Genomic DNA, 27290 nt, shown 5'->3' with positions numbered 1-27290 from the left:
CACTCTTGGGTTTGCCATTCTTGAAAGACTTTCCACTGTTTCCCTCTCCGCCAAACCGTTTGGACGAAGCGGTCTCATCACCAGCGTAGTCTGTCAAGCGCTCTGCAGCCGCTTGTGCAGTTGACAAGTCTTGAACCCTTTGCCTATGAAGTTCAATTCTTGCCCACGGTTTCATCCCCTCAAGAAAATAAAACAACTTGTCCTTCTCCGACATATCCCGAATATCCAACATTAAAGCAGAAAATTGTTTCACATATTCACTGATTGACCCCGTATGCTTGAGATCTCTCAGTTTTCTCCTTGCATTATACTCAACGTTCTCAGGAAAGAATTGGGCCTTGAGCTCTCTCCTCAAGTCTGCCCAACTATCAATCACACAGTTTCCATTTTCAATTTCTCGGTACTTGGTACGCCACCACAGTTTGGCATCACCAACTAAGTACATGGTTGCAGTATCCACCTTTGCCTGTTCTGAGGCCATCCTCACAACGCGAAAGTACTGCTCTACATCAAACAAGAAGTTCTCTAACTCCTTGGCATCTCGGGCACCCCCATACGTCCTGGGTTCTGGCACCTTGGTTTTGCTAACTCCCGGAGTGTTGGAGTTCCCCATAGCAAGAACCATCACATTTACCTTTGCATCCAGATCTGCCATCCGGGCTTGCAAAGTTTCCACAATGTGGCGAAAGTCCTCTGACATGTCGCCTATCAAACCTGCTTGATGTTTTTGTAATCCCCTCACTTCATCAACAAGTTCTCTCATCTGGGCCACCTCCGCGGCCATAGTATTGGTTGCTTCCTCAACCTGTGCTTCCAGCACGCTAATCCTCTCAGCATTGTTTGGTGCCATGGTCACTTACCAAAGCTTCCCAAATCCAACAACGAAGGCAATCGAATTCACGTCGCAACTCAACCTTGGGCTCTCACCAAGTTTCACCGACTTGGCTCTGATACCAAATGTCACGGTCCGCCTTTTTCACACCGTTGTGAAGGGCCGTGCGGCGCTAGCTAAAGCACTCTTGCTTAACTAGCCAGCCTTTTGTTTACCAACATTCATCCACGAAGCACTTTCATTAACATTCAATCAGATAGCAGCGGAAATAATAATCAATTCATGAAAGCCGTGGCAACCAAGCAGTAAATATTGAAGCAAACGTAATTCATTAACAAATCCTCCGTTGACATGTTGTACTTAGCGAGGGAGGCAAGTAGGCTAAGCACGTTGACAATTGCTAGTGAGTTTTACAATGATTAATGAACACTCACCCTCCCCTAAAGAGCTTTCTAGGCCATTCTCACTCTAGCACTAGGAAACATCAAAGTGACCGAGGAGTCATACTGCCTTATTTGGCTTACAATGAAATAAATACTAGAAAATAACCCTACACTAGTATTTACATGATGGAAACCCATCCCAAACACACGAGATAAGCGGTCATAGGCAAGCATAATGCCCTGAACAAGCTTAGCCCGTGACACTTCCCAATGAGTATTAACTTTAGCAGACTCCACTCTTCAACAGTTTTATTTCCAGCATCCAGAGACTTATCACCACACCATTATTCCCACAGTACAAATCCCTCTTCTCTGCTCCACATCAACATTTATTACTTCACATTTCACACACAAAACTCTTAATTAAGATACTGACTTACCAGATCATTAATTAAATTAATATGATTTTTGGACACCTCACAGAAAAATTGGTTCCCTCTTCAGAATGCAGCTCACAATTGTTAGCCAAAGCAGAAAAGTAACCAGATTTGACAGCCATCAAAGGTTGCTGATCTAATTGCTGAGCTCTGAACCCATTTGACCCACACAAATTTGCAGAATTCCTTTTGGAGAGAACTTCCACCTGAGAAGAAGCAACTGAACCATGAAAGCTCTTATTTGCCACCTGCACAGGAGCGCTATTGGCAAGACATGATGAATCTTCTGCTCCCAGACCTATTTTTTGGGCCTGCCCATTAATAATTCCTGCCTCCAAAAATGTACCGCCCCTAACCGTACCGGAGTGAAGTGCACCAGTCCTTAAACAAATTCCACTAAGCATTTTCCTTGTTTAAACTATGGGCCTCAGTAAAAGGTTTTAACAGTTGGCCCAAATTGAAATTAAAAATAAAGTACTTGCCCCACTCCAAAATACCTCAGCTTCAAGCCCAGGACCAACCAAACCATTTTCTCCCTTTGACGTTGCCTCTGGAAACCCAAGCCGCTGCCCCAACACTCCAGCCACATAATCTTTCCACGTGCCAACAATGTAGAACCAAAAAAGCATAAAATTCCTTATTTTCCTCAAGTGGCAGTTGAACAAAACCTTTTACCATCTCATTCTATTGAGATCTATTCTTTCTTTTTTCCCTCAGAAAAAAAAAACCCCAAATATCTGTGCACTAACCCTGACTTTCACTGGATCAGCAATCGACTTCAATACACCAGAAAATCTCCCAAGGAATCCTCCACATCCCCAGGTATGAAGATGCAATGATTCTTTCCCCAACAACTCCACCAGTCCACCCTACCTCCAAGAACTTGCCACTTGTAGTCAACTGAAGCACCACCATACCAGTGATTCCCAAATTTCTTCTGAGGATAAAATCTCTCCAAATGCACCAAAAACCAATGATAGGCACTCAACAAGTCAATGAGCAGCCAGTACCAGGACTTGCCACTGATCTGGACCTTTTTTTTTGACAGGCATTCTGTCATTATGTTCCAAATTAATTCTGTCATGAAATCATCAAAAATTTGAGAAAGAGGCATCGACTATGAACAAAATAGAATTTATCAATTGGCCATGCTTCAGTTCTTCCCATCCAGGGCACCTAGTGCACATCACCTTGCCAGAAGCTGCCTGTGTGCCCTGCCCTTAGCAGACCCCAGGTGCAATTTTAGCAACTATGCCCCTCCATTACTGAATACAAAAAAACAAGAGTAAACACCAACTCCTATAAATGTTCAAAGCACGATCATTGAGAAATAAACAGTCCACTATTGCGCCATCATCCTTGCAAAAGCAACACCAACATATAAATCCTTTCTTTGAAATTATCCACCATTAGAATGCAGTAAAGAGAAGCTATCCAAATCAATGTTCTAATAGGAGAAGGCGTAAGGCAAGGCGTTTTAACCCTTAAGAGGCAAGACGTAAGCCTTAAGGCGTTGGGGTGTAAGCCTTTTAAGAATTTGTTTTTAAGATAAAAATATGTAAATTTATATATTTAACAAAATAAGGAAAAATTAAGAAAATCACAAATATAATGCAAGAAAGAAAATTTATATATTCTTTGCAAGCTACTTGTTGGCCATTCAAAAATTGCTAACTTGAATACACGACATAAATCATGACAAGAGATAGCTATACTATTACAAAGTTCAAACTACTTTCATGATCTAAGATACACCTCTCAATTATTTTGGAAAGATTGAGTTCCAAGAGTTCTAGAAATCAACTCATATTATGACATTTCTTTTATACAAACATGTTAAAATTTTTTAACCAATTCTTACTTGAGAATCACACACCCAAAATGCGTAAGCCTCAACTAAAACAGCGCAAAAGGCGTGCCTTCTGTGAAAATGCACAAGCCTCAACATGAAATGTGTTAGCCTTTTGGAATTTGGTATTTTAGATGGAGTGTCAAGGCGTTTTAGGCATGTCATACATTGAGGCGAGCCTCAATTGAGAGTTTTAAAACACTGATCCAAATGAAGAAAGCAATTTATGAAGGAACAAAAAATGGCAAATTACCCACTGGTTTGGGGCATTATGTTTTTTATTTTTTTCAAATGCTTCTAAACCAGGGCCAAATTGAAGGAACCCCAGAGTGCCAATTTACTGAACAAAAGGTCAAAAATTAAACACACAATCAGGGGTTTCTAAACTATTCTTAAAACAGCTAACCTCTATATTTAAGAAACAAAACTAAAAAATATATAAGTTTTTTACTTTTTTAAACAGATACAAAATTGCAAACCAGTTACAAGTGCAGCCTAAAGTCATCGCAGCATATATGACACACTACACCGATTTTCATCCATGACCATATCAGTTTGTGAATAGTAATTATTTACCGCTTGAATGTTTCCCAAAAGGAACGAATAGTCTGCTCTGCATGAAACATGCACCACAATGTGTTATTCCACTCTTGGAAATGCATTATCTCCATCCTCACAGTTGTAACTGCAAACCAAAAGCAGTCACGGTGCACTTGATGACTGTAAAATTGGCACCTACAAAGTTCATGATATTCATGGTAGTGGGTAAAAACTTAAGCTTACTTCTCTGGACTAACAACCAAACACAAGGTAAACTCACCTGGGCCCATCTTGGCTCTTTAACAATCACATCCAAGACATTTCCTAAGTACAGGAATCATACATCATACAATTTGTCTTCTATAATACTTGCACATGTGCACAAATTCCTGGTTTCCTGGTTTTGAAATACAATGCCCATTTTTCCCAGCATATAGTAAAAAATAAAATTCCATATTTTCACAACAAAATAACCAAACCCCGGAAAAATGTGGAAAACTGTGTTATCTCAAATTCTCAGACAGCCTGTTTGCTGCTGTTTTCACGAACTGTTTTACATTTTCAGAAAACAGAAAAAAATAAATTAAAATGACATAGAAACAAGGTTTGGCAAGGAATTTTTAAAATTTTATTTCAAGAATCTCTCAAAGCATGCAATTTTATGGGAATAAAAAAGGCACAGCTGTTTTTTATATGTAAAACAAAGAAGTGTATTAAGAGAGAAAAGAAAACATACAAAAGGCAGAATGAGCTACCCTACCTAGTCAAAGGAAAGAAGAAAAAACAAAGAGAAAATACCTAGTCAAAGGTAAGAAGAAAAAACAAAGAGAAAAGAGAGAGAAAAAGAAACCAAAAAATTTAAAATGAACAGCTCGCCAATCCCTTCGCAAATCACTCAAAGAGAATCCTCTTCAATAATCTTTCAAAAAAAATCCAAAGCAATGACAATGTAAGGGTGTAATTGATTCAACTCGGTTTGGTTTTCCCCAAATCCACTTCAAAATCATTCACTTAAATCCAAAGTAACGACAATGTAGGGGTGTAATCGGCTCAACTTGGTTTGGTTTTGTTCAAAACCAAAAACCAAATCAAACCCATAAACTTTTAAATTTACACACTACTCCCAGACAGAAAAACGACATTTAGTTAAAATTTGAAGGCCAGTTCAATTCAGTCCTCTCGATGGTCTTTAAAATTTTTAATTAACTCTAACATATTATAGGTCCATCACCCATAATTGTAAAGAAAACACAACAGCTAGAAGCTAAAATAAAGCACAAAGGTTAAAAAAGCAGGACCTAGCAGCCACCAAGACATTGGCTATAACCCACAAGTTGGAGAAATATTGCAGGGTGGATTTTTATAAGAAGCAAAGGGCTCGCCCATCTGGCATGTAGTTGGTGCCACCACAAAGCACAAGGGAGTGCTGCACACACATTGACAGCCAGGCAGGAGGAGGCAATGCTTTACACTGTCGCAGATCATTGAGCAAACAGAATTGAATGGCCATTCCCTTGTGTGCCACATAGTTTTGTGAGCAAAGGGGTGGCCCTTTTCCTTTTTTATAAAATGATGTTATGCCCTCCTTTTGGTCAGACCATATCATAACATTAATCATGTATATGGATCTAAAAAACCTAATATTTAAGATTTAAATAATAAAAAACATAATTTGGTTTTTCAGTTCAGTTTACTTGTACAGCCGAAAGCAGAACCCCATTTTTAAAAAATGAAAAACCAAAAACTAGAACTGTAACCAAAAAACTGAACTGAAATGTGAAACCATTCGGTTTTGGTCCAGTTTTCGGTTTACTTCGTAATTCTTGTACACCCTAATGGAAAAAAAAATACCTTTGTCCTTCACAAATGATAAACATGAAGTGAGGTACCCTTGAAAATACAAGCAGTGCACTCCAACCAAATACACTACATCATTGTGAACATTTCTCTGCAAGGCCTTCTCCTCCTTCCCTTTATTGAAATACTAAGGGGCCGTTTAGTATCACTGTCAAAAATTAGAGAAATGAAAACCAAAAACTAGAAATAAAAACTAAAAACTAGAAACCAGCAACCTGTTTGGTTAACATTTATAAAACTAATACAAATTAAAATTTTGATTAAAAAAATGCTCATTTTCAACTTTAAATCAAAATATTATAAACATATGATTAAAATAATAAAATTATAAATAATACACATTAAAAAAAATTACTATAATAAAAAATAAAATTTCTTATAATTATTTTACTTAATTGTTCAACTTTCAAATTTTACTTTATAATAAAAATTATATTTGACATGACAATTGAAATTATTTTACTTAATTTTTCTACTTTCAAATTTTACTTTATAATAAAAATTTTATTTGACATGACAATTGAAAAATAGTAAAAGTATTTTGTAATTGACTTTATTATAATTTTTTGAAATTTATGTATATTTTTATCTTAATTATATTTAAATTCATATGATCATTTAATTTTGATTTTAATTTAAAGTGAATAAAATAAATAATTTAATTCAAAAAAATAATTTCTGGATATTAAAATTTTGGCATAAAATCTAGTTTTCAATTTTTTGGCAAACAGATGAAAATCAGCAATAGAAACAAAAAACTCACAATAGAAACAAACGCATTTTATAATATGTTTTTTCACTGTAGAGAAACAAAAACAAAAAACAGCAACGATACCAAACAGACCCTAAAAGAACGAGAAAACAGGCACTCTAAGGAAGAAGGGCAAATCCATTGCTCATCAAAAGCATCTTCTATATCCCCCACAAAGAGCAGCAACGCAAGGACAAAGGAGAAGTCACTAAACCAGTGTGGCAACAAAGCAAACACACAATAGGAGATAAAGCTTCATTTGGCCTTCTCTTTTGGTGGAGATCATTTGTATTTAAACATCATAGTCCACATAAAAGCATTGATTTTGGAAGGTATCTTAGATTTCCAAATAAAGGAGTGTGGCCCAAAAGGGAAAATATAGGAACATGCATGATATGAATAAAGAATGATTTGCACCAAAATTTCTCAAATGAGTCCAAACCCAAGATCCGCAATCACTCCCCTTTGAAAATAGAGAGTTCAGAGCATTTAGCAAGAGAACAAAACCATTGTTATCCCTCCCATTTCGATTCCAAAAAACCAAAAAAAAAAAAGGTTCTAGGAAGCAAATCCTCTGGATGAAAGGAAAAAATCAAAAGTAGGAGCATCATGAAGACAAGAAAGCCGAAAAAGGGGGAAATAAACATGGGAAAGAAAAAAAAAGACTTTTCCCCAAATCAACAAATGAGCCCACTGTCCAGTATGAAATTTATGCCTTGCTTGAGTTAAAAACAAATATGCAATCTATGAAATTAATCGCCAAAGAACTAGCATATCTGCCATTGAGCCTCAAACATCCAACCATTGAACCCATACTTGCTATTGAAGTATGAATTACCTTAGGGAAGTGCCATAACCACTTCACCGCCAAGGACATGCTTTTAGACACCAAACCATCACTCTACTAATAGCCACACAAGACCATAAAAAGCTCATCTTTTCTAACTGACATACTAAACATAATGGGATCCTAAACAAAGATGATAAAAAAACACAACGGAGTAAAAGAAAAGCTTGAATCTAAGCAACTTGACCCTCAAGAGTAAAATAAGAGCTCCTTTATCCAACTAACTTCCCAGAGAATTTCCAAGTCTAAATCACTAGGTCCCAAAACGAAATATAGAAGTAGAATTACCGCCTAAGGAAATGTTTAATAAGTAAGAGGCCAATTTAGAATGCCACACACTGCCACCAAAGAAATCAGGGAAAGAGTATTAGGGTCCACATTAATACCTGCAGTCGCACTCTTAAACGAGATAATCCTCAGATCAGAGACACTTCAAAAATTTGCAAAATAAGAAATACATTATCAGACACAAAAAAGACAGTACATCTGCAAACTGTAAATGTGAAATAGCACGTCATCAGAACCAACCCTCATTCCCTGAACCACACCACTAGCTACCCCTCTACTCAATCTGCTAATGTAGTGTAGAGGAAATGAGATAAGGGATCTCCATGCCTCAAACTGCTATAAGCTTGGAACCAAGACTTGAGTTCCCATTCATTAGGACAGACGACACATAAAAAGACAGTCAACCCCTAATCGGCTTCCCCAAGGCGAACGGGGCTCCCAGGCCGGGACGTCTGGCAGAATGCTTGGCCTGTGATGCCTTCATGAAGGGTACTTGGCTAATGTGGGTGAAAGCGCTAGGGTAGATCCAATTTCTACACCCAAACCCCTTCCAACCCAAAAATGATTATGCCTTCCACATTTTCTTTTCATTTTCAGAAATAAAAACTGTTTCCAAAAAACTCTTAATTTTTAGGGAATACGCAGACAGTAAGAGTACAGATTAGGCTAACATCTTCATGGGCAGCATCTACATGTGGAGATGTAGACTGAAGTAGAAAGACCAACAGAGACCCAGAAATCCTTCAAATGGGATCAAACATAGGATCCCTTGTTACAACCTCTAACATCACTATGAGAAACCAAGTTAGCTTACAACAAGATTAAGTTTTTAAGGAAATTGGTAAACAATGAATGTCAGGCTATCATGCTTGAGCTTAACAATACAAGAGAAACCAAAATCACAGGTGGCAAACGAGGGACAACACTAAGGGGAAGTATATGAGAAGTACCTCAGCAAGGAGATAGCCAATCCGGTTGTCAGAGGTCGTCAAGAGATCAAAGACTTCTGATGGAGGAGAAGAATCTTTGAAAAATTTATCTCCCTCTTCTGCCAGGATATTAATGTTGCACTCATCAAGCTGATTCTGAAAGATCCTGCATTCATGCAACAGCTTTCTTCGAGCTGATTTTGCATGTTCCCTCCTTTCTGTTTCCTCTCTAAGGAGCTTCTGAAAATACAAACTGATTTCAGCAACAGAGATATTTTTAAACACCCAACTTTTAAAGAATCAAAGAAATGGCAACTAAGACGGTGCAAATTCATATACAAATGGAATTCAGAAGAAACAAAAAGATATATGATCATTGTGTTCCTTGGTTTAGAGCTTTGGTAAAATTACACGAATCATGCCATTCTGGGATTTAAGCATGGTTCTTTTTGCGAAAAGGGAAGCCCAGACTTATTTCTGTTCACATGTTTTGGGTACTAGATAAGCACTAGATAAATTCCCATATGAATAGCATTGTAATGTTCTAGTGCACAAGTGTACAGATTGCACATTTTTTTGGATTAAAAAAGAATTTAGATTTTACTAAAAGAAAAAGGAAGTAAAGATATACAAAAAAGCAGGACAAGATATCCTCCTAAGAAGAAGAAATGGAAATAAAACAAAAGAAAAGAACATTAATGGAGTTAACAACAGGTTGTACATCTTGCACGTATCTTTTTTCAATCCATGAGTGAATAAAGAGAATGGATTATGCTGCCCAAAAGGTTGTAGAAGAAAATAAAAAAATGACCACAGGTATTAGTAACTCTAGGAAGGTAAATGAAAATAATGGCTATTGAGATAAGTAACTTACAACAATCGTGAAAGAAACAGAAACTCGGCAATGAATAGCTTCTTTAAAAATAAAAAATAAAACAAATTTAGAAAGAAAAAAAACTCAACTAGCCCTACATCATTATCAATGTCGTGATTCCATAAAGTGACAAAGATAGTTATTTGAATTAAGAAAACAAATAGTAAAAATACAGTAAGAAACAAATAGTAAAAATACAGATGACATGCTTTGCTGAGTAACAAACTACCTCTGCTTCAAAAATACAGTAAGAAAAAAATAGTAAAAATACAGATGATATGCTTTGCTGAGTAACAGACTACCTCTGCTTCAGTTTTTTCCTTCAGTGATTGGCTGAGCTCCTGTTTCATATCAGCTTGAGTTCTTCTGAGAGATTTAACCTCTTTAACAAGAACTTTAATATCAGATTTTGATTTCACTTCCAGCTCCTCCCGTCTCTTCAATGCATTTTTTAGCTGTTCTTTAGTGTCTTCCAACTCCTGCAGCAGCACTTGTTTCTCATGAACAGTGAGTACTTCCTGTGTTGACTCTGCATGCACTTTTTGATCCTGAAACAATCATATAAAACCATAATAGTAACAGAACAAGAAAAAATATGACATTAACAAATAGAAGACAGATAATAAAATAAATAACCTTTTCAGAATTCAACTTCAACTCCATTTCCAATGACTTCCGTCGGAGCTCCTCCATATCCCACTGCATTTGTGTAACTCTTTCTCTTTCGACTAAAATAGCTTGCTGCAAGTTTTCTTTACTTTTCTGTCTGGTGGTATCAAGTTCTACTTCCAAATCCTTGACCTGAGCAGAAGCAATCAGTTATGACACCACAAGATATGTGTTTTAATAATGCATGGTCCAGTTCAGCAGCAAATCATTACAAGAATAAAGAGTGCTTCAAGGCCTGGAACTCTTAAGTACATTAAATATTGTGTTTTTGCAAAAAAGTAAATCCAATTACAAATCATTGCATAATCTATCCTCTATTTAATCTGCCAATAAAGATACCATGTGTATAAAGATACTCAGGACTGCATCTGTATACAATCTCAGGATTTAAATTTTATAATGCTAATCCATAAGACCCTGCTTTATGGCAGCTAACAAAAGCAAGCTACATCAGAAATTTTCACAAAAAAAGAATGAAGACCATATTTACTACATGTAGCCATTACCTACATAAGATCAAGGTTCTCGTCATTATTTTTTTTTAATTGACCAGAATCAAAGAGAAGTATTAGGGTTGGAAGGGAATGAAATGAAGAGCTGGAAGGAAATGAAATGAAGAGTTCTTATTGTCACAGATCTTCACTTCCTGTGAACACCCATATTTGCAAACTTTCTTTAATCTACAAGGTAACACTTCCCACCTTACACATACACGGAGACAGAGAGAAAGAAAGAGATTTCAGTTGCTAGATTTGCTCATTTGGTTTTGATTAATAGATTATAACAATTCACAAAGATAAAAGGGCAAAAAGTGGAAAAAAGTCTGTTCATAGCTCACACAGCATCCATATGACCCAACAGTTGACACCTAGGAGAGAAAAATAATTTATTCATGCATACCTTTGTCATAAGGTAATCTTTCACAGCTATTTCTTGATTTAACCTTGCTATAAGATCCTCCATGTCAGTTTTCGCCGTAATTAGTCTCCGCTGCATGGTCATAAGAACCCTGTTCATTTTATGGCGCTGATCCAGTGGAAGAACAACTTGTGTATTGCCTACAAACTGCCAGTCTGAGTTGCTGACAGTTTCCATATTTCTTGAAACCTCAGCACCTCCAGGAAAGTCAAGGGAGCCATCACCAAATGAATTAAGATTCCCTGAATTTGATGTTTCGCTACCTTTTAAAGAACTTGTATCACTTCCAACACTCTCAGTTGAGAGCTTTCGTACATGACCAATTATTTTACCATGCTCTGGATCAGAAAGAACTTTGGATTTCGACACAATTCCGTTATCTATATCCCTTCGAGCAAAATTGTTAAGCTGTCTTGCATGCACTTTATGCCCAGGAAAACCTTCCAACTGCTCCAGGATAGTCTGCCCCATGAATAGTCCCTCGTCAATATTGGACAAACCATACTTTACAAGCTTTTCGATTGGACTAGACAAATCTTCATCCAATACTAGATCATCTGTACCAACTTCAGAATTGGTATCCTTTCCCAGCCTTGGTGTTTCAAGTTCAGATGTCTCGTAAGCTGTATCACTGCCAAAATCTGATGTGATCGATGAACTACCAGCAATCAGTGATAGGCTTGAATTGGGATGTAGTTCAAGTGAAGAAGTTGTGCCACTGCCAGATGCGGGGCTTCCTTCTGAAGTTTGCTGATCCACATCTTGGAAAGCTGACAAGAATGTTAATGGATTGAATGTTAACATTCTAATGTTACATGTTTATAATAAAGAAAATACCAATTAGAAGAGCATCGATAAGAAATTAAATAATTTCAATGTTACCCGAAATCAAAAATCTCCCTTAAAGGGCAAGAAAAATAAGACCAAATTTTCTTTTTTTTAAATAAATGAAAAGAAAATAGGAGTCCTGAACTAAACTTGATGCAGTGGGAAAACACATACAAGACCTAGCTGCAGCTTCTAGTTCAAGAAAGGATGCCACTGAAATGCTTCTTGATACATCAATGTCAGATAGTAGCTTTGACATCCACTGCTCCAAAGAGCACCTCCGCTGCAACAAAACTAAGCCTTTTAAGAATATTAGCCACCCACATTAAAATGCTGATAGCTTCAAGTGTTCTTATAAGGTTTATTGTATTAGTGAGGAAAAAAATTAATAAAGCCTCATTTCACATATAAATGTAACACATTCTGCGCATGGTCATAAACTTTTCAGCAACTTCCAAGATGTAACACCCAGTGCACAACAGCAAAAAGGCTCCCACAATGTCACGGCATCAGGGGTGGTATAGGGAGGGCAAGATGTATGCAGTCTCAAACCTTGGTGCAGCTTGCTCAATTTGCAATGGAAAATAACAGAAATACACAAAACAATTCCACCAATTCAAAACTCAGCATAAATATTCATGCATACACCATTAACATTTGCAAAAAAGCATTAAGGTATAAGGGATCACTCAACTGTTTTGTTTGACCAACATTTTTGGCCTCACACAGCTCATGTTATCAAGAGCATTGTCCCTCTTGTTTGTGTCCTAAGGGAACTTGATTCTAAGGAAAGACCCTCCATGGGGATATGAGTTGATGGACTTGACGAAGGAAAAAATTATTGCCAATATTTCTAGAAATGCCAAGAAGTATGGAGCCATTTGAAGGAAAACAGATGATAGATGGACTCAACATCTTCATCTTCCTTTACACGCAGCCAGATGTTTATCTAAATTCCCAATTGCATCATAGGGAAAATTTCTTCGATCGTGAAGAACTAAGAAAGAGTTATTTGATTGCACGGATAGGATGTTGGAATATGAGGAGAGCCACTAGCTCCACACATCTAATTGGATTTATTTGACACTGCAAGAGGAGACTTTGAGAGTTTAGTGGCCAATGAATATAGAATGTTGAGAAGCCTAGGTAAAAATAAGAAGTTAACAACAATTAGTTAATTATTGTTTAGTATTTTATCTTTGTTTCTTACAAGTATATATTTTGCATTTTCTTATTTTGTGGCTGACTGGTGGAAGCATTTTTGGGACAAAAATCCCTGAGTTAACAAAGTTTGCTAGTCGTGTTTTTAGTCTCACATGCAGTTCTAGTAGATGTGAGAAGAATTGAAGCACATTTACACAAGTTCTTACAAATGTCGTGTTATCTTCTAGTTGGAGCTATTCATTTATTCTCCATGTTTCATTTGGTTATGCAATTATCTTCTAACATTTAAACATTTATATGGCTTACTTGTAGATTCTTATGGAAAAGAGGAATAGACTAGAGCAAAAAAGATTGAATGCTATAGTTTATGTGAAATACAACACCAAATTGAGAGGAGAGGAAGAGCTATAAGAAGAAGACAGAATTATGATCCAATATTGGAGGAGGAAGTAGATTTAGATGATAAGTGATAACCAAGAAGGAAGAAACCATCCTCCCAAGAGATACTGCTTGGCTTGATGATGAAAATCTCCTTGAAGTTGAAGCCATTAAAGCTTTGCGTAGCTAACGAAGGAGATAATAGTTAAGCAACTCAAGCTTGTGATAGCTGTCATTCCTTAATCTATACTATTAAATAAGGGATGAGGTTTTCAACATGCATTTTTTTCCCCCAATGTTCCCAAAATGCCCTTATAACTTCAAATTTTCTTGTAAAAAAAATGGATTATGAACTGTTTAATTAGTAAATTTATATACTTTGAAAAACTACTCGCAACTCCCCATTATCTCCCTTAACTAAAGGGCCGTGGAGCACACACATATTGTGTGCCCACAGCTAGTTCCTTACAAAAGGAATAGTAGTGATGAAGATCAATATTTTTTTTCTTTCGAATCTACCATACTATCACTTAATATCCTCCTAAAAAGTAAAACTTTATTGAATATGTAAGCACTCATGACAAAGGCAAGAGATCGATATTGGCCACAATTGAGGAAGAAGATGATGTTATTGAATATTGAAATTAGAGAGGGGGAATTTCTTAGTGAAAGGACTCCTACAATAGATGAGTTTGATGAAGATGATGAGTTTGAAGAAGACCTCCACAATTCCTTTTGAACTTTGTTAATTTAGGTTTTAGATCCTTAGTCTTGGATGGTGAGACATTATGATGCATTAGTTTGGTTTCTTCTCTTCTTTTTGTTATGTTTATTTAAGAGTTCATAAATTTGAACCACAAAAATAGTGTGAATTTTGTAATATTATGGCTTATGCTTATCTTTTGAAGATACTGGCAGCAAAGCTACAAAGAAAAGAACATTAAAAAATAAGACAATAAACTTGTAGGGAACGGTTACTTCACATAGGATTTGGAAAACACCAATCACATGTGAATATGTGATATTAATGTTTGGACCCACTAGCCATGTGGGATCTGGATCAACATCCTTGGGACCCATACGAAGTAATCTCACATTTGTATGGGTCCTGCTAAATGTGACATCTTGTTATTTGTAATTACAAATCTTATGAGGAACCATTCCTTTCAAGTATTTCTCAAAGACAAAAGAAGTAAAATTTAATGTTCCAGAGAAAAATTCAGATGCCACCTTGTGGGTCAACCAACAGTTAATGCATGAGTATCTATTTTCATAAAAACAGTTAAGCAGCCACCCTGTGGATCACTTGCAATTAATGCAAACTAGACAAGATGCAAATGTATGACATACCTCTTCTAGCAATGCTCTGCTTTTCATACGCAGGAGTCCCTTAGGTGGCGGTGCAGGAAGATTTTTCTTAGGAAATGCCTTTTTAAGCTGTGAAGAAAACCGATAATAAATTAATGAAGTTGCAAATTAACCTATTGTAATCAGAAAAGAGACATGATATTTTTTAGCAATGATATTTTTAAGCAATGTTCAAAGAAGATCTGTTGTCACATGCTGCACAATTCACCACTTGGTAAAAAATGAGAAATTAGTTAGTGCACGACAATGTGAATAAATTAATAGGCTTACATCACTAAATAACTTCAAGAAATCATTAAAGCGTCTTAAAACCCCTCGTATAGTTGTAATCCCTTCCGGTGACTGTACCCCGATCTGAACCCTGTAAAACTGTCCCTTAAGAGTGTTAAAATAGAAGAAGCCTATTGCTGGTAAAATATTACAAGAAATTTGTAAATCACCTCCAACAATTATACTTATTATATTAATATTATAACAGACATTTTTATGTTCTTAAGAGGAAAATATTCAAGAAATGCAAAAAGGGGGGGGAAGGGGGAACCAGAATAGAGCAAGCAAGTCAGATATGTTTTTTTTTTAATCAGCAAAGGGGGAATTTATTAAATAGAGAAAACGGCATCAAGGGGATACCGCCCAAGTACAGCAGAGAAAATGAAAACAACACAACCGTCACTGTAAGATGTCAAGAAAAATCAAGAATTACATAGATGTTCCTCCCAATGATCTCACAGTACCAATTAAAAATCATAGCTAACCAACGATTTTAACCAACGGAGAGGAAAATGTTCCCTCAAAATCTATTTTGTTACTTTCCCTCTAGTCCAGAAAACAGCAAGGGGAATGAGGGACGTGATCAACTGATTCAGCTTATTCAATACAAAGAAAGCACCTATCATGATTGGTTAGCCCTTTTTCTGAACGTTATCAAGGATAAGGATCTTGCCAAGACTAGCCTCCCATGTGAAAAAGGTGACCGTTGCAGGGAGCTGCTGTTTTCCAAATGGAAGCCCAAGGGAAATTAAAGCTGCAACCAGCCAGGGAGCTGAGGTGATTGAAATAAGACAGTAAAAATACCGTCTTTGTTCAAGGACCACTTGGGCTTATTGGAGGTGTTCTGACACTGAAATTTATAAAAGTAACTGAAGAATTCTGTCAGAATATCCATCTCCCAGGAAAAAGCATTCCTAATCAAAGGGTTATATTCCAGATCAACCCCCGACCAGAGAACTCCAGGTGCTGGCTAATAAAGGCATCCTCATTGCAGGCTAGCCTTAAGATAGAGGGGTATTTGGTGGGACTCCCCACACCAGATGTCATGCCAAAAATACACATCCTCACTATTTCCCACCTGAAAGCAAATGAGAGGGAAGAAATTACTCCATCCTCTCCTGATGTATCTCCAGACACCTGTGCCATGGCGTTCATTCACCTCTTTGAGATCCAGCCATTGTGGTGGAGGCCACATTTATTGGCAATAACTTCTCTCCAGAAATGCTCCTTCTCACTCTGTAAATCATGAATCTAAGCCACTTCCCCAAAAGAGCCTTATTGAAAGTGAGAAGGGATCTAAGACCTAAACCTCCCTTTTTGCGTAGGCAGATTGACAACCACCCCCCCCCCCCATCTAACAAGATGATATTTGAAGTCCTCGCCTGTATTCCCCCAAAGGAATATTCTTTGAATGCTTTCCAATCCTTTGGCTACAACACTGAGACTAGTAAAGAGACATGAAGTAGACTGGAAGATTGGAAAGAGTGCTCTTAATGAGCACGAGTCTACCCTCTTTTGACAAGTAATTCCTTTCCAACCAGCCAATTTCTTTTCGAATCGGCCAATAATAGGGCCCCAAACTGTAGTCTTTGAATTTGACTCCCAGTAGGGAACCAAAGTGATAGGAAAGCCTCCCAGCTTGCAGCCTAAAAGAGCATCTAGAAAAGGCCCATGACCACAAGCCCTGACTGGAATGATTTTACTTTCTCCAGTGTTCATTTTTAGGCCAAAGATTGCTTCAAACCTGAGGAGGATATCTAAGATGGAGAATTTTCTCAGGGTCATCTTCACAGAAAATGATAGTGTAATCAGCAAAAAAAATGAGAAACTACCAGAATTTCATTATCCCTACCAATGCAGAGCCATTTAAGCAAACCCTCTTCATAATTGACAGAACTTCCATCACCATGACAAACAGAAGGGGGGAGTCTCCTGGCCTCAGACCTCACAAAGACCTGAATGGCAGTCATTGGCACATGCTGAGAAAGAGGGGCTCAAGATACAATGACTGATCCAGTTGCACCAGATTTCCCCAAAACCCATTCTCCTGAGGATATACAGCAGAAAATCCCAGTTCACATGATCAAATACCTTCTCCATATCTATTGCTTGCACACCACTCCTCTTTTACCACCCTTAATTTAGTCATCTACCTCTTCATTCACAATTGAGGAGACATCCAAGATTTGCCTACCTGCAACAAAAGCATGCTGGTGTTTCCCTATGACTTCAAAATTACTAGCTTGAGCCTATCCGCAAGGACTTTGGAGAGGAGTTTATAAAAGCTGCCAACGAGGCCGATAGGGCAAAAGTATTTGATGTTGCAGGCTTCTGCATTTTTTTAGGGATCAAGAAGACTAAAGTTGAAGTGATGATAGTCACAAGTCTACCAGATTTGTGGAAGTCAACAAAAACACCAATAATGTCCTGTTTGACAATGTCCCAATACTTCTGGAAGAATGCTATGCTGAACCCATCAGGGCCAGGATCTTCGTCCTTGCTCCAGCTCCTAAGGGCTTGAATAATTTCCTCCTTTTCAAAAAAACGCTTGAGCCATCAAGCTGTGAAAGATCTTAGACTTCTAAAAGTGATGACATCAACCTTTGGTCTCCAGGCCTCTCGCTCAGAATATAGGTTCTTGTAAAAATTGCAGATTGCCCTTCTGATATCCCTTTCCTCCACTAAAATCTCTCCTTCCACTTCAATTCTTGTGAGCATGCTGAATCTACGATAAGCATTAGCAACTCGGTGGAAAAAGCACGAAAATAAGAAACTTTTTTCTATTCTTAAAAATACAATGAACTTTAAAATATAAACAAGCAGGAAGCATCTACAAAATTGTCATCCACACAAATGCACTGAAATATAAAATATAAATGAGCCAAAAGCATAAAATATTCATGAGATTTTTTTTATATTTCTAGATGTCTGGATTTGGTATCGTATCAAGCTATTCGTTTTTTCTTTTTTCTTTTTTTGATACATTGGCCAAGTAGTGCTCTAGTGAGGAGGAGTGAGTTAATTATTGTTAATGGCAGTAGAAGGGGTAGAGGTAGACCTAAAATAACTCGGAATGAGGTAGTGAGAAAGGATCCAATTGCTCTGAAGCTAGACGACGAAAATGCCCTTGATCGGGTGAATTGGTGGAAAAGGATTCATATAGTTGACCCCACCTACTGGGACTCAAGGCTTATTGTTGTTGTTGTTGCTGCTGCATAAAGTTATTCTTTTAGCTTCAGTTTGGGTTTGTTCGTCAGGTGTTTATAGTAATAGTCGTTAGAATCTTACAACTCACAATTTGATTCATATGATTCGTATCAGTTCCATACCAAATTGATTTGAATCTCACTAGTGAGTCTAAAAACAACTGAATTGTTGTCCAATCTATTGATTCACCTTGTGATTCTAACGAATCAATCCGAATCCATTGATCACACAATTCTCGAGCTATCATATCACATATGTAACTAGTTTAAAACTCTAAAAGTAGCATTTCTTTTCTTTAATTGCTTTTATTTTTACACAATAACCTTTAAAAAACCATGCTTCACTCCAGGAGTATAGTGTTTTGCCATTGCAAAGAAGGGGTGGAGCACTCATTGGCTAAGGTGGTACACATGTTCTTTTTGATGCTAAGATTCAAAAGTTAGTTTTTTCAGTAGTTTGTTCAACTATTATCATTTTGTTAGCTTAATTATTTTTTTAATTTTTAATCCAAGAAATAATATGCATGAATATTATTTTTAATTGTTGATAAATATCTGAAGTTCAATTTCTTCTTATCGTTATTTGATTCCTTCCTTAAGTAGCATAAAGTTCATTTTTTTAATTAATATTCCTAACTCATTCCCTTAAATTTCATTTGTTGAGGGAAAGCATACACATGAAATATGATTTTTATTATTGTCAAAATTAAATGTATTTTACCTTTTTGCTCATTATCCATTTATCAATATCTTACAACTCATTACAATTCTCAATTCTCGATTCCCAAATTTGGAATTTCAATTCATGATTTGAATCTCAATTTAACAACCATGATAATAGTATTCGCAGCACAACTGGAGGGCTATTTTATTGCAATTTTGTGTCCATATTTATCTCTAGAGGATGCCTTGTCCTCCTTGTATTCCTTTCTCTCTCAGTAAATCATTTGTTACTATTAGAGCGTACATATTTATGAACATTCAGCTAAGAGAAAATAAATTACACAAATTAATAGGATGAACCACAACATGGTGTGAACAATGCCTAAATTAATCACAAGATACCTGTTAGCTCTGAGAACCATATATATACGTGTCTGCAGATTGATAGATGACAAGTTTGTCAAGGTGCCCTTAGTGCCTTTCTCGGTAGTGATAGATTGAAAACCCCATGCGAGTGGCAAACAAGTGCATAGAGACTTGAAGCATGATAAATCAAAAAGGTGGTATGGGAAAATTGGACCTAATGATTCCCATCTAGAGAAAAAATCTAAAAAAATCAATTTGATTGGATGAGCATAATCTACTTTTAAAGTGCTCCAAAATATTTTTTCCCAACATACAACAAATTTGACTATCCAAATAATTAGATTGGTGGACATAATAACGACATCCATCAATTGTTGGGTCCTCATTCTCCTTTCTTGTCAAGATGCTAATGTATCACCAATCACTTGATAATACTTGATTAAGGCTTAGGAGAATAGTGACACCAACCATATCTCTATATCTCATTAGCCAAAAAAGGGCTTCCCTATCCCATATCATATCTATATAATGTTAAGAGGAGAGATTTTATGTAACACTGCAGCAATAGTGATAATTTCCATGATATTTTAAAGGACTTGCTCTCACTCTTTTTCGTCCAGAAATACAATTTACATGATATCTAAGAAAAAGATTGTGTGTGTAAGTTCTACCATGCATGTCCACATCTTAAATTTTTTAGGGTTCGTTTGATATCCTTGTTGAAATTTATGAAAATGAAAACTAGAAATGAAAACTGAAAACCAAAAATAGAAACTAAAAACCGAAAACCAACAAACCTATTTGGTTAATATTTTCTAAAACTAAAGCAAATTAAAAACTTGATTAAACAAATGCTCATTTTAGTCCTTGAATCAAATAAAAATTTTAAAATATAATTAAAATAATAAAAGTACAAAATAATAAAAATTAAAAATGCTATAATAAAAATAAAAAATTATTATAACAATTTGACTAAATTATTACATGACAATTGAAAAATAGTGAAAATATTCAGTAAATGGCTTTTCTTAATTATTTTAAATTTGTTGGAAATTTTATGGACATTTTTATTTTAATTATATCCTAAATTCATATGATTATTTTATTTTAATTTTAATTAAGAAGCATGTAAAAGATAAAACTTAATCCAAAAAAGTTAATTTTGGATACTATAAAATATCGACAACAAATTGCCAAAACAACTGAAAACCATAAATTTGGTTTTCAGTTTTCTCGCAAAACAATTGAAAACCAATAACATCAATAGAAAACTTGTAACGTAAACAAACACATTTTCGTAGTCTATTTTTTCACTATACAAAAATGAAAACAGAAAATATAAAACAAAAATGAAACCAAACAAACACTTCGTCTTAAACTCCTAGGTAAGTGTAAAATCCAAGAAAACATTGAGACATGACAAGAAACAACTAAGCAACTCATGATGGCTCCTCATTCCCGCAAATTTGAGGACTTTGGATGATGCTATGTGCACACCAAATATAGGTAATTCGCTCATATGTGTTAGTCATGACTGATTTCATGGCATCTTTTTCAAAGCAAAAACAGGCCTTATATTCCTAATTTCTTCCACAATCACAAGTATCCAAGTTTTATCTAATATTCAAAATAATAAAACCAAAAAACCACAATTTCCAAGCATATCTACTTTCTTTACTTTCATGTTTAATAACAACACCCTACACACGTTATTTGTGCTGCAAAAGAGGATCAGTTATAAGTCCAATATAGAATCATAAGTGATCACAACCACTAAACATGCATGAAGGTGTTAAAAAATGTTGAATAAAATATATGTGACAAGTACCTGTCGAAAAGAACAACTATGAGAAGCATGCTGTCACATCAACCTACATGATGGCCTTACAATTAATGAGGAACGTATTGTGAGGAATACAAGAAAAGTTAGCTAGATGCCTGTAAGATTTTCAAAAAAAATTAGGCAGTGGTCTTTTGGCAATTTAGGTTGACTATCCTAATTCACCATACATGTTAAAGAATATCACAAATTAGAAACAAGTTTTAAAGGCCATTGTGTCAGAGAGAGAGAGAGAGAGAGAGAGAGAGAGGCAGACAAGCACATAAGCAAATGTGAACTTAGACAAGTTCCTGTAAATTAGAATCAACCTCCCAACATTATTAACAGGAGGATCTACTCCTAGTCCTTGAGGAATGGTCATAATATAATACTCAATAAAAGTTAATTTATCAAGTTTTGAGCAAAGAATTGAACACATATGAAAGTCATTAATAAGACATATGAGAGTCATTGTCCTCTATTTTTTTTTTCTTACCAAATCACTGTCCTCTTGTATGTATCCTTAACATGTTTGACAAAAACCAAAATAAGGCCATCATTCGAATGAAAAATAAAATTGGCCACTTTGCACTTCTTTTTTAATCTTATATTCCTTGAATATTTAAGCAGAATATTCAAACGAGCAAACCTAATATGCAAACACCTACTATAAATCTAAACTGAGCATATATAACAATGACATTCTTTTTTCACTAGAAACTGCAATGTCATATATTATAATAAAACTCAAAACTCTCTCATCTAAAGATTAGGGTATACTTGTGCTGTTTAAATTCATCGTATTTCATTACCATTTTGGATAAGATATCTTGCATTAATTGGCACCAAGAGAGTGGCGACCCAAAGGACAGTAAGATTTGAGGGATATTCCGCTCTGGATTGCCCATTTTACTTGGTTTGCAGATGGCAATAAGACAGTAGCTACTATGATTGATAGGTTTCTGTTTTACCACTAGATGGGAAGATACTTTTTCCCACCCTTACTAAAGAAGTACTCCCTCAAGTGATTTCTGATCATTGCTCTGTAGTTCTTGAATCTAATCCTGTTAAGTGGGACGTACTCCATTTAGATTAGAAAACATTGATAAGACCCTTGGGTTTTATCGTGGAGAAATTAGGGAAATTTAAAGAATGGAAAATAATAAGAGAAATTGGGCTGATCACTTTGAGGGGATCTGCCTCCAAATTAGCCAAAGGCTATGAATAATGTTATTGCTTCATTTCTTGCTTGAATGCCAAAAGCCCAGTAACAATCCCATATATGTAGGGTAGAGAAACTGACTCATATTAGGACTCTAAAATATCCCCTCAAATCCTAACTGATTTAGGAATCCTAACAAATATTGAATAATCCTAACATTAAATAGAATCCTAATTGATTTGGGAATCATATTCATTAGAAATACCAATTGATTTAGGAATCCTAACATTCCCGCCTCCTTTAAATCAGCCTTGTCCTCAAGGCTGAGCAGCAATAAACTCCGATAATCTCTCCACTTTGTAGCTGCATGCACAATGGCTAGCATCTCTTTGTTAGTCATCCCAATGTAAAATGTAGAAAAAGCTTTATTGGTTAAAGCAATGGGGCATCTATCTTGCATTAAAACTGCATCAATATCAAATCCTGATGCATCAAACTCAATGATGAACACCTCATTGTAATCTAGCAAGGCAAGAACTGGTGTGGTGGTCATTGCATGCTTAAACTTGACAAAGGCTTGTTCAGCTTCCTTACTCCATTTGAAAGCATCCTTTTCTAGTAGAGCAATCAATGGAGCACTAATCATTCCATACAAACTTGCAGTGGTAACTAGTCAATCCCAAAAATCCTCACAGCATTTTTATTGTTTGTGGAATAGGCTAGTTTGTCGTCACTTGCATTTTATAAGGGTCAATTGAATTACCTTCTTGGGAAACAATATGCTTAAGGTATTCCACATGCGGTCGAGCAAAACTGCATTTAGATTTCTTGACAAACAGATGATGCTCATGAAGAGTGGTGAGTACAGTTCACAAATGACCTAAATGATCCGGCAATAGAGGAATGTGGTGATCATGTGTTCACTAAGGTGGCAATCCCTGTGGCCCCTCAAATAGGTTAGAAAATTCTGAAATATGAGATTCCAACACTTCATCCTGCCCATATTGATGTTGTAACTCCTTTGACGCTCGAAGTCGTGCTAGGCAGCCATGTCGCTCCATTTTGAGGAGCTTCTCCATACGATGGCTTGAAATTGTAGTAGCATTACCACAACGTTTGCCCTTAAGAGTCACTTAACCATTCAATACTCAAAACCACTTCATAGTTTTCTAGTGGCAGCAAAAAGAAATCAACATACAACCCATGATTTTGCAAAGTTTAACCTTCAAACACTTGCTTTGACATGTCAAGGTCCTTACATCTGCAACCCTCACATCAAACTTCACATTGCTCCATAGGATAGGCTAGTCGTTTAGCAATTTTAGTGTCCATGAAATTATTAGTGCAACCTGTAGCAATTAGGATAGTAACAGGCTGGTGTTTTAGGAACCCAATAATTTTCATGGTTTGAGGATTAACATAACCAACTAACGCATGAACTGAAGAAGTGATAGATTCATCATTATCATCAGATTTCATACCTTCCTGATTTGAATAATGGGGGTCATCCTCAACTCTTCTGACCCCTCCACTAGTTCAATCATCAAGAGTCATCCTTTTTTGCAAGGGTGCCCTTTATGCCACTTTTCATCACAATGCCAACACAAACCTTTAGTCATTTGCTCTTCAAGTTCCTCTGGATTCAATCGTTTGGAAGGAGGATTATGAGGAGCAGGTGGTGTGACAGTGCTGCTAACATTCTGCTTGCTAATGGTCATGCTGGAGAGATATCATTCTTCTTCCAACTTCTCTTCTTCTAACCCTGCAAAAGAAATTGCAGCGGTCATTGTCTGTGGTCGACGCTCCTTGACCTTATGTCGAATGCTTGGTAGGAGACCTTCAATAAAAGTACCCACAAATTGGCTTTCATTTCAATCTTTAATCCTATTTGATAGCCACTCAAATAGTGTCTAATACTCGATAGTGCTAGTTTGGCATATTTTAGCAAGTTCTTCATTGATATTCTCAAATCCAGTGGGCCCAAATCAGACATGTTATCCAAAAACAAATTCTACCAATGAAGGCACTCCATAACAAACTTCAAACCAATCATACCATTGAATAGCATCGCCATCCAGACTAATAGAGGCAATCTCAACTTTAGATATTTCTAGCGTAGTGAAAGCAAAAGTATTTTTTAGCCCTAGAAACCCAACTAGTAGGGTTATCACTATCCCATCGAGGAAATTCCACCTTCATATGAGAAGGACCATGATCACACTCTCCTTGGTAACCTCCTTCACGCATGTACGACTGCTCCCTATGATTAGTTGATGTAGAGACATCATCTTCTCTCCTTATGAGAAGATGTACTAAGTAGTTTAGAGAGCGATGCTTAGATCTCTTCAAATTAAGACTTAAACATATTGCTAAGTTCAGCCCTCAGCCTAGCTTCCATCTGAGACTCAAATGATTTTTTTGAGGCCATTGCATATGAGAGAAGATCATGAATTCCAATATATTGCTTTTGTTGGCATGTTGTCGACATCCACAAGAACATCGGCTCTGATACCAAATGATAAGGCTCTGGGGTTTTACTGTGGAGAAATTGGGGAAATTTAAAGAATGGAAAACAATAAGAGAAATAGGATTGATCGCTTCAAGGGGATCTGCCTCCAAATTAGCCAAAGGCTATGAATTATGTTATTGCTTCATTTCTTGCTTGAATGCCAAAAGCCCCTTAAGGGTTAGTGAGTCACATATATATATAAGGCAGAGAAATTGACTCCTATTAGGACTATAAAATATCCCCTCGAATCCTATTTGATTTAAAAATCCCAACAAACATTAAATAACCCTAACATTAAATAGAATCCTAATTGATTTGGAATCATATTAATTAGAAATCCCAATTGATCTGGGAATCCTAACAAACATGTCGTTGACTCATCTGGATTTTTGGAGCTAAGTTAGGAATTGCTAGGGTGAGTGCACTATGGAAGGTTGGGAAGGTTTTTGTTTTATGAAAAAATTGAGATATGTGAAAGAGAAGTTAAAAAACTAGAATATGGAGACTTTTGCGGGTGTTCAGTCCAGAAAAAGAAATATTCTAGAGGAATTGGGTGCAATTGATAGATTGGCTGAGGGAACTCTTCATGAGGACATTGTTGGTAGATGAGTCCAAATGTTTAATGAGTTTGAACAAGTTGATTTTAGCGAAGAGATGAGTTGGAGATAGCAAACCAAATGAATTGGGTTAGGAATAAGGATTGTATTTCTAGGCTTTTCCATAGGATGGCGACTATTAGCAGAAGAAGGAACTTTATTAAAGAATTTGAGAATGATTGGGAGACGTTACTAGGGATCCTGATCATATTGCTAGCCTAATTACTATTTTACAAGAATCTCTTTTTAGTAGAGGATGACAGTAGAGTTATGAATGAGGGGTTGGACTGGTGTCCTATATCAATTAATAAAGCTGCTTGGCTAGAGAGACCTTTGAGGAAGAGGAGATTAAAATCTCAATTTTTGAGATGGATAGAGAAAAGGCTACTAGGCCAAATGGTTTTACTATGGCTTCCTTTCAAGATAGTTACGAGACCTTGAAGGGTGATTGCCGGGTGACTTCCTCAAAGTTTTCTTGAATTCTTTCACAATGGAGTGGTAGGGAGGAGTTTAAATTCCACTTTTATTACCTTGGTCCCCAAAAAATATGGTGCGGTACTCAAGGATTTTATACCTATTAGCTTAGTAACTAGTATCTATAAGATTTTGACTAAAGTGCTAACCAAGAGGTTGGCTACTATTCTAGAGGACAATATCTCTATTAGCCAAAGTGCTTTTATAGAAAACAAACAGATATTAGATGCTGCCTTGATAGCTAATGAGGTGGTTGAAGATGCAATTCGTAGGAATAAAAGGGGTCTTGTGTTGACATTTGATTTTGAGAAGGCTTATGATAGGGAAAGCTAGAGCTTCCTAGACAGGATTATGGCTAGAAAAGGCTTAGGTCTAAGGTGGGGGAAATGGATTAAAGGGTTTCTATCTTCTATGGTCATTTCTATCTTAGTAAACGGTGAGGCTATGTCTTGATTTCATGTGTCCACGGGTCTATGACAAGGAGATCCTCTTTCTTCCTTTCTCTTTACTATCTTGGTTGATGTCTTGAGTAGGATGATTGAGAAAGAGATGTAGATAGAGGGTTGGTGGAGGTGATCAAGGTAGATTATGAGAATTGCATCATTTCTTATATTCAGTTTGCATATGATATTATTCTCTTCCTATCAAATAGCATAAGTTGCTTTTCTATTTTGTTGACTATCTTACAACTGTTTGAGAAAGTGTCCGAGCTGAGAATTAGTTTCTCTAAGTGGTATGGTGGGTCTGGGTATCAATGTGGATCTTTTTTCTAGGCTAGCTAGTTGTGCCATTTTGACTTGGCCTATTACTTATTCAGGTGTCCCCCTAGGTGGTAATCCCAATGAAGACATTATGGGACCTTGTTTTGAGAGAGTAGCTAGGAGCCTGGACAAGTGAAATGGAGCATTCTTCACCTTAGGGGGTTGTATTACCGTTATCCACACATGTATATTTTCCATTCTTTTGTATTACCTCTCTTTTTAGAATCTTTGTGAGATTGGCGCGGAGGCTTGAGAAATTAATGAGGGATTTCTTATGGTCAAGCAAGGGAGAGGGTTGTACAGATCATCTTGTATGTTGGATGATTATTTGTAAGCTTAGGTCTCGGTAACTTGGTGCCCAAAAAACATCTCTATGGTGGTAAAATGGTTATAGTTCTTTACTTTAGAACCTAATTCTCTTTGGCATAAGGTAATTCGCAGTAAATTTGGAATGCTACAAAATGGGTGGGATGCTAAAGTGGAAATTAGCACTACTTATTCAAGTCCTTGGAAGTTCGTATCATAGATTTATCATTATTTCCTTCCTAAAGT

General features: G+C 36.4%; 1 protein-coding gene across 8 annotated transcripts in view; it reads right to left on the bottom strand.

Moving 5' to 3' along the window:
- The window catches only part of LOC131150993 (PX domain-containing protein EREL1), a 45708-nt gene that overhangs the window by 9650 nt on the left and 8768 nt on the right, over positions 1 to 27290 (bottom strand). For 2 of the 8 annotated variants that reach the window (XM_058102130.1, XM_058102132.1), the window contains 7 exons: positions 15183 to 15281; positions 14895 to 14981; positions 12177 to 12285; positions 11157 to 11944; positions 10224 to 10388; positions 9890 to 10135; positions 8735 to 8953 (listed from right to left, as the gene is read on the bottom strand). In XM_058102130.1, the coding sequence (XP_057958113.1) occupies positions 8735 to 8953; positions 9890 to 10135; positions 10224 to 10388; positions 11157 to 11944; positions 12177 to 12285; positions 14895 to 14981; positions 15183 to 15281 (1713 nt within the window). Of the gene's footprint in view, positions 1 to 1141; positions 2918 to 8734; positions 8954 to 9889; positions 10136 to 10223; positions 10389 to 11156; positions 11945 to 12152; positions 12297 to 14894; positions 14982 to 15182; positions 15282 to 27290 lie in introns of those variants that run through there. The other 6 variants (XM_058102129.1, XM_058102131.1, XM_058102133.1 and 3 more) reach the window with 5 other exon arrangements.

Source organism: Malania oleifera, chromosome 3 (assembly GCF_029873635.1).
Source record: "Malania oleifera isolate guangnan ecotype guangnan chromosome 3, ASM2987363v1, whole genome shotgun sequence".
NCBI classification, from domain to species: Eukaryota; Viridiplantae; Streptophyta; class Magnoliopsida; order Santalales; family Ximeniaceae; genus Malania; species Malania oleifera.
This window is presented reverse-complemented; position numbering and strand designations above follow the sequence as displayed.